Below are 14,128 nucleotides of genomic sequence, written 5' to 3'. Positions count from 1 at the left end.
TAATTTACTGACCTTGGAACATTATATCAAAATGTGTCAGATGCATACAAATTTCAATTTTGCAGTGTCTGTTTTTCTAGATAATGAAAAGATCTGTTCTCTTTATTCCAACTCACTAGGCTGAATTTTGGATGGAGTAATTGCACTGAGAAACTCTTTAGTAAAGGTGTTGTCCTAGAACCTTAGAGAAGACCAGGACAAAAAAAATGGGAAAAATGTTAACTACAAAGAAAGCCCAATAGTTGTGGAGATATTTTTAGATACATTTCAGAAACTAACTCCTACTGAAAAAGTAACTGTTAATAAACTTATGCACATATTTCCTTTAAGTAGCTAAGGCATAATAGAAGGTAGCCACTAAAATAAGCTTAACCTGTGATTAAAAAGTGAACATTTCTATTCATTCTAGTTGAAAGATCCAAAACATTGGTCTGGGATATTACAGATAGGAGATATTTCCATATCTGTTCAGACATGAAATTTTTCCTCAAAGTATGACTGCCGATTTGTTAAGACAAAAATCTATGGTTTGTTTCTAACATAATGTTCCATGTATTACAAAATTGCACATAATGGTCATTCACATACAACGTATGAATTCATCATATATTTGACAAACTTTTAATACCAACCATACACACCTGAATGTATTTTTTATACAAGTGTTAAATATTACAGTAAAGAGTGGGGAGTCTTCTTAAGTCCAATATTATTCATTTTATTAATGCATTCCTACCTGAACAACCTGGATTTTTTATGCTGGGTCTAGTAACAACCCTGTCCTGAAGATGACACTCTAAGACACTCTATCTACATAAACAGTGAAGAACAAGAAAACATTCTGACTTATTGGATACATTTAAAACTTCAAAATTTGCATTTCTCAATTTATCAATGATATGATAAATTATAAGAATTCCTAGAATATCAGTATTCATACATATTATCGTCAGCTCTCAAATTTGGTATCCTTTTTTTACTATTCCTGGGCTACATAACTAAAAATAAAATATGGCATCTCACTAATTTCTTTTTAAATAAACTGCCATGTGGTAATTGTTGAAAATAATTTTTAATATCTCTGCATAAACGATCTGTTTTCCATATAATTCCTAAAATTAGACAAACAGAACCAATTAAACAAATGTGTAAAATCATACTTAGAAAAATGATCCTAAGGATATACATGTGTATATATTTTTTCAATAAATAAATGAACAATGTTTTAGTTGAATAACAGATCACAGGGCATAAATATGAGGACCTATTAAAAATTCAAAAGGGTTCACAAAATTTTAAGCACCAGTGTAAATATATACATCAACAATTTGAAGGACACTGAAATTTATTCTGAACAAGATTTTGACAAATTAATTTATACTGATTTTCTAATATATTAATGTATTGAAGGTTTTCTTACTTCTTTAATATAGTGAATGCTCTGTTAGTTTTTGAAATGTAAAAAAATAAGACCAAGATAAATAACCTCAGAATTTTTCCACCTTTAATATAACATATAAGATGTAAAATTCAATTGAAAAACAAGCCATAATCTTTTTGAGGGGAAATAACACTAAAAAACTTATAATAATGTGCTTGCTTAAATATGTACACCCTCTTACAAATAGGAAAGTGGCTGTTTTCAGAGTTAATCAACTGAAGGGGAGATGACCAAGCTGAGCCCAAGGTACATGCCAAGCACAATATTTCCTTCATTACCCACAAAAGATCTAAGTCCAACCACCTTGAATTCTGTTGACTTATAAGTCAGTTTGCTTTGACTATTAGTGGTTCAGATTCTTGTAGAAATTGTTAGTATGCATTAAATCTATATTAATTTCAATCCCTTTGGCTCCTGATTTCTTGCACCTGACACCAACCATATTTAAATTGACGTTAAAATAGAGGTCAGTACACATTTGCCAAGTGACTGTGATCAAATCTATTTCAAGTTCAGGTGCTCTACTAGGATTTGTCTGACATTTACTGAGTTGCTGTTTACAGCAAAAACCATGATCTGCAAAGAGCTTAGAAATCTCATGGTTGAAACGTATTAATCAGGAAGGATACAAAACAATTTTCCAGGCATTGGATATAGCATAGAAGACACTGAAGACAGTCATCAACAAGTAAAAAATAAGACCAAGATAAATAACCTCAAAATTTTTCCACCTTTAATATAACATATAAGATGTAAAATTCAATTGAAAAACAAGCCATAATCTTTTTGAGGGGAAATAACACTAAAAAACTTATAATAATGTGCTTGCTTAAATATGTACACCCTCTTACAAATAGGAAAGTGGCTATTTTCAGAGTTAATCAACTGAAGGGGAGATGACCAAGCTAAGCCCAAGGTACATGCCAAGCACAATATTTCCTTCATTACCCACAAAAGATCTAAGTCCAACCACCTTGAATTCTGTTGACTTATAAGTCAGTTTGCTTTGACTATTAGTGGTCCAGATTCTTGTAGAAATTGTTAGTATGCATTAAATCTATATTAATTTCAATCCTTTTGGCTCCTGATTTCTTGCACCTGACACCAACCATATTTAAATTGACGTTAAAATAGAGGTCAGTACACATTTGCCAAGTGACTGTGATCAAATCTATTTCAAGTTCAGGTGCTCTACTAGGATTTGTCTGACATTTACTGAGTTGCCGTTTACAGCAAAAACCATGATCTGCAAAGAGCTTAGAAATCTCATGGTTGAAACGTATTAATCAGGAAGGATACAAAACAATTTTCCAGGCATTGGATATAGCATAGAAGACACTGAAGACAGTCATCAACAAGTAAAAAAAATATGGCACAACAGTGACATTACCAAGAACTAGATGTCCCTCCAAAATCGATGAAAAAAATAAGAACACTGGTTTAGAAGGTTGTCAAGAGGCCTACAGCAATATTAAAGGAGCAACTTTTGATTGTTGTACATATGACAACAATCTCCCATATTCTTCATAATAATAATAATAATAATAATATTTTAATTTGTATACCGCCCTTCTCCCGAAGGACTCAGGGCGGTTTACAGCCAACAGTAAAATACAAAAACAACTCATACAATGCTAAAAACAAACATTAAAAAACTTATTCATATGGGGTAGGGTAGCAAGAAGGAAATAAATAGGTGTCAAACTATTTAACACCACCGACAATACATCTACCATTCAAAAAGACCTTGATAATCTAACCGCTTGGTCTAAAACTTGGCAACTCCAAATCTCAACCAGCAAATGCTCAGTCTTACATATTGGAAAAAAGAACCCAAACACTAAGTACATGCTTGATGGACATTACCTTACAGATGACCCCCACCCTGTTAAAGACCTTGGAGTTTTCATATCAAATGACCTAAGTGCCAAAGCCCACTGCAACTACATAGCAAAAAAGGCTCTAAGAGTTGTAAACCTAATCTTGTGTAGCTTCTTTTCCAAAAAATACCACACTACTAACCAGAGCATATAAAACATTTGCTAGACCAATTCTAGAATACAGCTCGCCTGTTTGGAACCCTCACCACATTTCTGACATCAATACAACTGAATGTGTCCAGAAATATTTTATAAGAAGAGTTCTTCACTCCTCTGAAAAAAACAAAATACCTTATCCCACCAGACTTGAAATCCTAGGCTTAGAAAACTTAGAACTCCGTCACCTTCGACAAGACCTAAGTTTAACTCATAGAATCATCTACTGTAATGTCCTTCCTGTTAAAGACTACTACAGCTGTAATTGCAATAATAGAAGAGTAACCAATAAATTTAAACTTAATGTTAACCGCTTTAATCTAGATTGCAGAAAATATGACTTCTGTAACAGAATCATCAGTGCTTGGAACACTTTACCTGACTCTGTGGTCTCTTCCCATAATCCCAAAAACTTTAACCAAAAACTTTCTACTATTGACCTCACCCCATTCCTAAGAGGACCATAAGGGGCGTGCATAAGAGCACAAACGTGCCTACCGGTCCTGTCCTACTGTTTTTCTTTTTTCTTCATATATATATATGTCCTACTGTTTTTCTTATACCTCCTTATATTTCCTCATATATATGTTTATATACTATATAACCTATATATATATATATACTTATACCTCCTTATATTTCCTCATATATATGTTTATATACTATATAACCTTTTGTGTGACGCTTCTATATATTGTTATGACAAATAAAATAAAAAAATAAAATAAATAGATTTGAAGTTTTGGAATGGCCCAGGAAGGGCCCAGACATGAATCCAATTGAAAATCTGTGGGATGACTGAAAAGGGCTGATCACAGGAGATCCTCTTGCAATTTGACAGATTGAGTACTTTTGCAAGGGACTGCAGGCAAATATTCCCAAGGCAAAGTGAACCATGCTGATAAGACTCCTACTAAAAGACTGAATGCTGTCAGAAAATCAAAAGGTGATTCAACAAAGTATTAGTTTAAGGGTGTGCACACTTATGTAACCATGCTATCGTATGTTTTTTATAGTTATTTTTCCCCTTAAAAGTTTCAGTTTGTTTTTCAATTGAATTTTACAGCTTATATGTTAAAGGTGGGAAAAAATTCTTAAGTGATCTATCTTGGTCTTATATTTGTATACCGTATTTCCCCCAAAATAAGATCCTGTCTTATATTTTTCTGAACCCTGGAATAAGCGTTTGACCTTACTGCCACGCGCTCAAAAGCCCAATTGGGCTTATTATCAGGGGATGTCTTACTTTGGGGAAAACAAGTTATCTCAAAAATCTGGCCTTTTAACATATATCCTTTAAGTCTACATTCACTCTATCTTTTTGTGTGAACACTGTGTAGTACCCCATCAACACTTAATAATAAATCTGAAAGACAGAACTATCATAATAAGAGGATAGTACTACTTTTTATCAATTATCCTGCTGAATTTTTTTAAGCTCTAGGAAGGCTAAGGAGCAGAGAATGGTTACAAGCATAATACAATCTCTTACCATTTTGTTCTTGAAAATATTATTTTGCCCACTTCATGATTGCTCAAAAAACCACTATGCATAACCATTTCAAGCAAAAGTATTTAATTTTTCATTAACTAAGTTACAAAAAAATAGTTTAGAAACCCTAACAACTATAAGTCTCTCTTTTTTTGCTGCAGTAAAGAACAAATATAGAACTAATGATAGACCTATTCAGATATAGGTCAAATGAAGCCATACCCCACTTAAAGCTTTAAATATGCTGTGTGAAAGGAATTAGGTTTAATGGATGATAGAACCTGAACAAGGCCAACCCTGAACTAGATAAGATAGCTTGAAGCCATGGCTTGAACTAAATATTGCTTTAATGATATGGAAAACTTTCTGAAGAGCTGTGGACTGAATAGAACATTATTATATAAAGTTTTCACCAGGCTTTTCTCTCAAGTCAGCTGTGACTTATATACAACCAACATTCATGGTATAGTTTAATAGATCACAAAGATATTAGACACTCGGAGAAACTACTTCAAATTTCTATATAACCATTTTGAAACAAAATATGTAGACAGCTATAGACATGTGATTGCTATGCAGCAATTGGATGTGGAAAAACAAGATTTATTTTAACAGAACACTGATACATAAATGAATTTTAACATGTAAATTTACACTATTATATCTTGCTTTATGAATTTATTATTTCTAATTCTAGTGTGGAAGTAAAATATGTAAATAGTATGAATTATTTCTGCTTTATTTTCTATTTTTTTTTTTATTTATTTATTTATTTATTTGATTTTTATACCGCCCTTCTCCCGAAGGACTCAGGGCAGTGTACAGGCAGAATAAAATGAACAATACAAAATACAATTAAAATGGAATTTAAAAAACTTATTTAAATAGCCTGAAAATTTAAAAATTTACCATACACTAAAAAACCCTTTTAAAATTAATAAAATTTAACATTTAAAATTCAATTTAAGCCAGCCCCGCGCGGATAAAAAGGTGTGTCTTCAGTTCGCGGCGGAAAGTCCGAAGGTCAGGTATTTGGCGTAAACCTGGGGGAAGCTCGTTCCAGAGTGTGGGAGCCCCCACAGAGAAGGCCCTTCCCCTGGGGGCCGCCAGCCGACATTGTTTGGCGGACGGCACCCTGAGAAGTCCCTCTCTGTGAGAGCGTACGGGTCGGTGGGAGGCATGTGGTAACAGCAGGCGGTCCCGTAAGTACCCAGGCCCTAAGCCATGGAGCGCTTTAAAGGTCGTAACCAACACCTTAAAGTGCACTCGAAAGGCCACAGGTAGCCAGTGCAGTCTGCGCAGGATCGGTGTTACATGGGAGCTACGCGTAGCTCCCTCTATCACCCGCACAGCTGCATTCTGGACTAACTGAAGCCTCCGAGTGCACTTCAGGGGGAGCCCCATGTAGAGAGCATTACAATAATCCAAGCGAGAGGTAACGAGCGCATGAGTGACTGTGCACAAGGCATCCCGATCAAGGAAGGGGCGCAACTGCCGAACCAGGCGGACCTGGTGGAAGGCCCTCCTGGAGACGGCCATCAAATGATCTTCAAACGACAGCCGATCATCCAGGAGGACACCCAAGTTGCGCACCCTATCCTTTGGGGCCAATAACTCGCCTCCAACAGTCAACCGCGGCTGCAGTTGACTGAATCGGGATGCCGGCATCCACAGCCACTCCGTCTTGGAGGGATTAAGCTTGAGCCTGTTTCTCCCCATCCAGACCCGTACGGCTTCCAAACACCGGGACAGCACTTCAACAACTTCATTGGGGTGGCCTGGGGTGGAAAAGTACAGCTGGGTGTCATCAGCGTACTGTTGGTATCTCACCCCGAAGCCACTGATGATCTCACCCAACAGCTTCATGTAGATGTTGAACAGCAGGGGCAAGAGAATCGACCCTTGCGGGACCCCACAAGGGAGGCACCTCGCGTCGACCTCTGCCCCCTGTCAACACCGTCTGCGACCGGTCGGAGAGATAGGAGGAGAACCACCGATAAACGGTGCCTCCCACTCCCAATCCCCCCAACCGGCGCAGCAAGATACCATGGTCGATGGTATCAAAAGCCGCTGAGAGGTCTAATAGGACCAGGGCAGAGGAGTACCCCCTGTCCCTGGCCCGCCAGAGATCATCCACCAATGCGACCAAAGCTGTCTCCGTGCTGTATCCGGGTCGAAAGCCGGACTGGAACGGGTCTAGATAGACGGCTTCATCCAGGTATTGGGATAGCTGTCGCGCCACAGCACTCTCTACAACCTTCGCAACGAAGCGAATGTTGGAGACTGGACGATAATTACCTAAAATAGCTGGGTCCAGGGAGGGCTTCTTGAGGAGGGGTCTCACCACCGCCTCTTTCAAGGCGGCAGGGAAAACCCTTTCCAGCAAGGAAGCGTTGATAATCCTCAAGGAGGATTAGATGCCAGCCTCGTGTCACTTCCTGAGTGGCCAGTACCAGCCAGAAAGAACACGGGTCCAGTAAACATGTCGTGGCATGAAGCCTCCCCAACAACCTGTCCACGTCCTCGGGAGCCACAGGGTCAAACTCATCCCAAACCGGCTCAACAAGACGTGTCTCCTCTCCCTCGCTTGGATCATCCCAATTTCGGTCCAGACCGTCCCGGAGCTGAGCGATTTTATCGTATAGATAACCACTAAACTCCTCGGCTCGTCCCTGCAAAGGGTCGTCCCGCACCTCCTGATGAAGGAGGGAGCGGGCCACCCAAAACAGGGCGGCCGGGCGGTTATCTGCCGACGCAATGAGGGTGGAGGCGTAAGAACGCCTCGCCTCCCTCATTGCCACTAGGTAGGTCCTAGAATAGGACCTAACTAGTGTCCGATCAGCTTCAGAGCGACTGGATCTCCAAGTGCTCTCTAGGCGTCTTCTCCGGCGTTTCATCTCCCTCAGCCCCTCGGAGAACCAAGGTGCTGGACGAGATCTACGCCGGGTCAGAGGCCGCAAAGGCACGACACGGTCCAAGGCCCCAGCCGCGGCCTTTTCCCAGGCCACAACTAGTTCCTCAGCCGAGCCGCGGGCCAGATCCTCAGGGAATGGCCCAAGCTCCGTCAGGAACCTCTCCAGGTCCATCAGGCGCCTGGGACGGAACCAGCGTATAGGTTCCGTCTCCCTGCGATGGTGAGTGGCGGTTCGGAAGTCTAGGCGAAGGAGAAAATGATCGGACCATGACATTGGTTCTGTTACTAAATCATCTAATTCCAGATCATTTAACCACTGTCCAGAGATATAAATTAGATCCAGCGTGCCTCCCCCCAAGTGCGTAGGGCCATCGTTTACTCGAATCAAGTCCAAGGCCGTCATGGAAGCCTGGAACTCCCGAGCTGCCGTCGATAACAAGCCAGCTGATGGAAGGTTGAAATCCCCCATGACTACAAGTCTGGGGGTCTCAACCGCCACAGCGGCAAGTACCTCCAACAGCTCAGGCAGGGCTGTGGTCACGCAGCAAGGAGCCAGGTACGCGATCAACAAGCCCAACTGATTCCTATGGCCCCACCGCACATAGACGGATTCACAGCTGGCAATCTGAGGAACAGTGGCCTCCCTCGGCTCTAGATCTTCCTTAATAACAACCGCCACCAGCCCACCCCTACCTTGGGCCCTCGGCTGATGAAATGCTCGGAAACCTGGAGGGCACAGCTCAACAAGGGGAACCCCCCCTCTGGACCCAACCAGGTCTCCGTAATGCCCATCAGGTCCGCGGACTCCCCCTGAATAAGGTCAGAAATCAGGGGAGCTGATTTTAATCTTAATTATATGCCATACTAAAACTGATCACTCTTAAAAAGTTTGAAACTCTCTATGAATGTATGAATGCTGTTTTGGGAACCAAGAATAGAACATTTTGAGTAGACTAACTTGTTATTTGGTTACTGATAAAGTAAATCCCATTAAGTAAATCCCATTAAGAAGAAGAGAAAAAAACATTGGCTTAACAATCCACAAATACCAATTTTAATTAGAAGAAAAGTGATGTAATGAAGAGACAATGAGAATCCAAACAATGTAACAATCAATAAAATTGGAAATGATAAGAGCCAGGTTGCTCTAATGATAAAGGCATCATGCTAGAAAGCAGAGCTTATGAGTTCTAACCCTGTTTAGGCACATAAGCCAGCCAAGTGACTTTGGGCCAGTAGTTCTCCCTCAACACACAATGTCAGGCCTGGGTAACAAGTCAGCAATTCCTTTCACAACCTGTGGATCAATACTCGGCTGAACTGAAAAAAAGCAGACCTTCCATATGGTCACATGCTAGGAGGAAGAAAGAAGGAAAATTGGGAGTGAAATAAGAAGCAGAATGGCTAGTATATAAAATATGCTAATTCAGAAAAATGGGGAGGTTTTTTATATGTCAGGGACCAAGCAGCCAAATTACGTATAATATTAGGCCTTTAGCTTTTGTCCTAAAATGTCAGGTCATTCTATTTAATTTTTCTTATCTAGTAACATAATTTTTCTCTTTAGCAACTTTCCTAACTTTTCTCTGCACTTTTCTCTAAATTTGAAAGCCAGGTAGGAATTTGCAACTACTATTAGAATCAAGGTATTTTCTTTTATGCTTAAATATTTATAACTTTTAAGTATGCATTTGTTGTTGTTAGTTGCAAAGTCGTGTCCAACCCATCGTGACCTCATGGACAACGTTCCTCCAGGCCTTCCTGTCCTCTACCATCCTCTGGAGTCCATTTAAACTCATGCCTACTGCTTCAGTGACTCCATCCAGCCACCTCGTTCTCTGTCGTCCCTTCTTCTTTTGCCCTCAATCTTTCCCAGCATTAGGCTCTTCTCCAGTGAGTCCTTCTTTCTCATTAGGTGGCCAAAGTATTTCAGTTTCATCTTCATGATCTGGCCTTCTAAACAGCAGTCAGGGTTAATCTCCTCTAGAACTGAATTGTTTGTTCGCCTTGTAGTCCAAGGGACTCGCAGGAGTCTTCTCCAGCACCAGAGTTCAAAGGCCTCAATTCTTTGGCGCTCAGCCTTTCTTATGGTCCAACCTTCACAGCCATACGTTGCAACTGGGAAAACCATAGCTTTGACTATACGCACTTTTGTTGGCAGGGTGATGTCTCTGCTTTTTAGTACGCTGTCTAGATTTGCCATAGCTTTCCTCCCCAGGAGCAAGCGTCTTTTAATTTCTTGGCTGCAGTCCCCATCTGCGGTGATCTTGGAGCCCAGGAAAATAAAATCTGTCACTACCTCCATTTCTTCCCCATCTATCTTGCCAGGAATTGAGAGGGGCGGATGCCATGATTTTAGTTATCTTAATGTCGCGTTTCAAGCCAATTTTTGCACTCTGCTCCTTCACCCGCATCAAGAGGCTCTTTAGTTCCTCTTCGCTTTCTGCCATTAGAGTGGTGTCACCTGCATATCTGAGGTTGTTGATATTTCTTCCGGCAATCTTAATTCCAATTTTTGATTCATCTAGCCCACCTTTCTCATGTGTTCTGCATATAAGTTAAATAGGCAGGGTTATAGTATACAGCCTTGCCGGACTCCTTTCCCAATTTTGAACCAATCAGTGGTTCCGTGTCCAGTTCTCACTGTGGCTTCTTGACCCGCATACAGGTTTCTCAAGAGACAAATAAGATGGTCTGGTACTCCCATCTCTTTAAAAACTTGCCACAATTTGTTGTGATCCACACAATCAAAGGATTTAGCATAGTCAATGAACCAGAAGTAGATGTTTTTCTGGAACTCCCTAGCTTTCTCCATGATCCAGTGTATGTTGGCAATTTGATCTCTAGTTCCTCTGCCTCTATGAAATCCTGCCTGTACTTCTGGTAGTTCTCGATCCACATATTGCTGGAGCCCAGCTTGTAGGATTTTAAGCATAACTTTACTAGCATGTGAAATGAGTGCAATGGTGCGATAGTTTGAACATTCTTTGGCACTGCCTTTCTTTGGAATTGGAATGTAAACTGACCTTTTCCAATCCTGTGGCCATTGTTGAGTTTTCCAAATTTGCTGGCAAATTGGTTGCAGCACTTTTACTGCGTTGTCTTTTAAGATTTTGAATAGCTCAGCTGGAATACTGTCTCCTCCACTAGCTTTGTTGTTGCTCAGATTTCTTAAGGCCCATTTGACTTCACATTCTAGGATGTCTGGCTCAAGGTTAGTCACCACCCCATCGTGGTTATCAGGGATGTTAAGCTCATTCTTGTATAGTTCTTCTGTGTAATTTTGTCACCTCTTCTTAATCTCTTCTGCCTCTGTTAGGTCCCTGCCATTTTGGTTCTTTATCATGCCCATCTTTGCATGAAACGTTCCCTTCATATCTCCAATTTTCTTGAATAGATCTCTGGTCCTCCTTATTCTATTGTTTTCTTCTATTTCTTTGCACTGTTCATTTAAGAATGATTCTTATCTCTTCTAGCTATTCTGTGGAATTCTGCATTCAACTGGGTGTATCTTTCTCTTTCTCCCTTGCCTTTCGCTTCCCTTCTTTCCTCAGCTATTTGCAGAGCTTCCTCAGACAGCCATTTTGCTTTGTTGCATTTTTTTTTGGAATGGTTTTAGTTGCTACCTCTTGTACAATGTTGCGAACCTCCATCCATGGTTCATCAGGCACTATGTCTATCAGATCTAATTCTTTAAATCTATTTGTCACCTCTACTGTATATTAATCAGGGATATGATTTAGTTCATACCTGAGTGGCCTGGTGCTTTTCCCTACTTTCTTTAGTTTAAGCCTAAATTTTGCAAGAAGAAGCTCATGATCTGAGCCACAGTCAGCTCCTGGTCTTGTTTTACTGATTGTATAGAGCTTCTTCATTTTTGGCTGCAGAGCACATAGTCAATCTGATTTCTGTGTTGACCATCTGGTGATGTCCATGTGTAGACTCATCTCTTAGGTTGTTGGAAAAGAGTGTTTGCTATGACCATCGTATTGTCTTGGCAGAATTCTATCAGCCTGTGCCCTGCTTTATTTTGTACTCCAAGGCCATACTTGCCTGTTATTCCGGTTATCTTTTGGCTTCCTACTTTAGCATTCCAATCTTCCATGATGATATGGACATCATTTTTTGGTGTTAATTCTATCAGGTGCTGTAGGGCTTCATAGAACTGGTCAATTGCATCTTCTTCAGCACCAGTGGTTGGGGCATAGGCTTGAACTACTGTGATATTGAATGGATTGCCTTGGATTCGGACTGAGATCATTCTGTCATTTTGGGTATTGTATCCCAGTATTGCTTTTCCTACTTTTTTATTGATTATGAAGGCCAATCCATTTCTTCTGAGGGATTCTTGCCCACAGTAGTATACCTGATAGTCAATTGAATTAAATTCGCCCATTCCTGTCCACTTTAGTTCGCTGATTCCTAAGATGTCGATGTTCAGTCTTGTCATCTCTTGTTTGACCACATCCAGCTTGCCTTGATTCATGGATCTTACATTCCAGGTTCCTATGGAGAAAAAATCTTTACAGCATCGGACTTTCCTTTCACCACCAGATACATCCACAGTTGAGCGTCCTTTCGGCTTTGGCCCAGTCGCTTCATTCTTTCTGGCGCTACTAGTACTAGCCCTCCACTCTTCCCCAGTATCATATTGGGACACCTTTCGACCTGAGGGGCTCATCTTCTGGCATCATATCTTTTTTCCTTTTTGTACTGTCCATGGGGTTTTCAGGGCAAAGATACTGGAGTGGGTTGCCATTTTCTTCTCCAGTGGATTACGTTTTGTCAGAACTCTCTGCTATGACTTGTCCGTCTTGGGTATCCCTGCACGGCATAGCTCATAGCTTCATTGAGCTACGCAAGCCCCTTTGCCACGACAAGGCAGTAATCCATGAAAGTATGCATATGTAAGTGCAAGTTGGATGTAGTGGTTAAAGACATCAAGTTAGATACCAGGACTTGCCTTAGGAATAAAAGCAGCTGGATGACTGGCCCAGTTACATTTCCCTACGTAAATTCATGTTGGAATGCAAAAAATAAACTTTTTAATACTTAAAATATTGTATCATATAAATTAATCTGCCACTGATTATGCTTTGACTAGTTTATCATTTATTTGGATTTAATCATTAAAATCATATAACTATTTCATCTGATTTAAACTTTTGATTTTATATTATAAACTGTATGAATAGTTTTATATCATAATTTCAGTGTTTTTGTCTGATGTCAACAGTATGCTTGTACTTCAAATACTGCTTTTACTTTTTTGTGAAATTTTGATTCAGTGATCCCCTATCAGGTTACTGGAACAACTGAGGATAACATTCTTAAAACAGAAATTGGTTGAGATCCAAATAAACATAAAGTGCATGAAGCTCTTTTTTCTTTGGGTAAATAAATGATTTGCCAGAATATTTTGTGTTATCTATATTTTAAACTAGGGTTGTACTATGGAAAGGTATTGCCAAATGTATAATATCGCTTACCTCCTGACCAGATTTTCCAGAATTTTCTGAGTGTAAAGATTCAATTTCTCCCTCAACCATGGCAGCTTCTAGGCACTCATGAAGATCTTTGAAGCCATTAACTTGAAGTGGATATTGACCAAACATCTCTGTATTTTCAAATTTCTTCCCTTATCAGAAGAGGGAGGTATAAGATTTCAACAGGAAAATACATAGTCAATGCTACTACCTTTTTTTAACGTTTTAAACATGATCTAACTGATCTATCAAATATGATTTCAAATGTCTGCTACAGTTGAACAATTGTACATGATATGTGAAAGTTGTAACTAAAAACTAGGTTCTTTCCTCCTTTTCAAAAAAATAAATAAAATTCCAGAACCATGATAAGAAAGTACAAGCTAGGAAAACGTTTCTTTCCAGTATATAAAAAAAAAATTAAGAGGGACATTTTCTTTGGATGGGATAGGAGATGGAGGAGTCCTTTTTAAAAGCCATGTTAAGGCTATATTAGGGCTTTATTATTAAAGTAGTATTTAGTACATTTAGTATTAAAATATTAGTAAGATAACTGAACTACAAATATACTCAAGATATTACCTTCAAGAAATCCAGCTGCTAAAAATCGGCCATAAAACAGTTCTACCATTGGGTTCTTTGGCTTTTCTCCATTCCTAAAGACACAATTATCTTTGTTAAAATTAAGTGCAAATTATTCCATATATTTTAATCAAATGATTACACATGCATATTTGCATCAATGGAACTCCCTCCAAT

General features: G+C 39.5%; 2 protein-coding genes across 8 annotated transcripts in view; both read right to left on the bottom strand.

Moving 5' to 3' along the window:
- Positions 1 to 14,128, bottom strand: part of USP25 (ubiquitin specific peptidase 25) — a 69,203-nt gene that overhangs the window by 22,409 nt on the left and 32,666 nt on the right. For all 7 annotated transcript variants that reach the window (XM_058184884.1, XM_058184887.1, XM_058184888.1 and 4 more), the window contains 2 exons: positions 13,952 to 14,025; positions 13,373 to 13,521 (listed from right to left, as the gene is read on the bottom strand). In XM_058184884.1, coding sequence (XP_058040867.1) covers positions 13,373 to 13,521; positions 13,952 to 14,025 — 223 coding nt within the window. The remainder of the gene's footprint in view (positions 1 to 13,372; positions 13,522 to 13,951; positions 14,026 to 14,128) is intronic.
- Positions 2,228 to 6,874, bottom strand: LOC131199277 (uncharacterized). Its single transcript, XM_058184892.1, has 2 exons — positions 4,149 to 6,874; positions 2,228 to 4,082 (listed from the first exon to the last, which is right to left on the bottom strand). Exon 1 carries the CDS (start codon positions 6,833 to 6,835, stop codon positions 5,933 to 5,935), a length of 903 nt encoding a protein of 300 aa, XP_058040875.1. The 5' UTR covers positions 6,836 to 6,874; the 3' UTR covers positions 2,228 to 4,082; positions 4,149 to 5,932.

Source organism: Ahaetulla prasina, chromosome 5 (genome assembly GCF_028640845.1).
Source record: "Ahaetulla prasina isolate Xishuangbanna chromosome 5, ASM2864084v1, whole genome shotgun sequence".
Lineage (NCBI taxonomy): Eukaryota > Metazoa > Chordata > Lepidosauria > Squamata > Colubridae > Ahaetulla > Ahaetulla prasina.
Note: the sequence above shows the minus strand (reverse complement) of the source record. Positions and strands in the feature narration are given on the sequence as shown.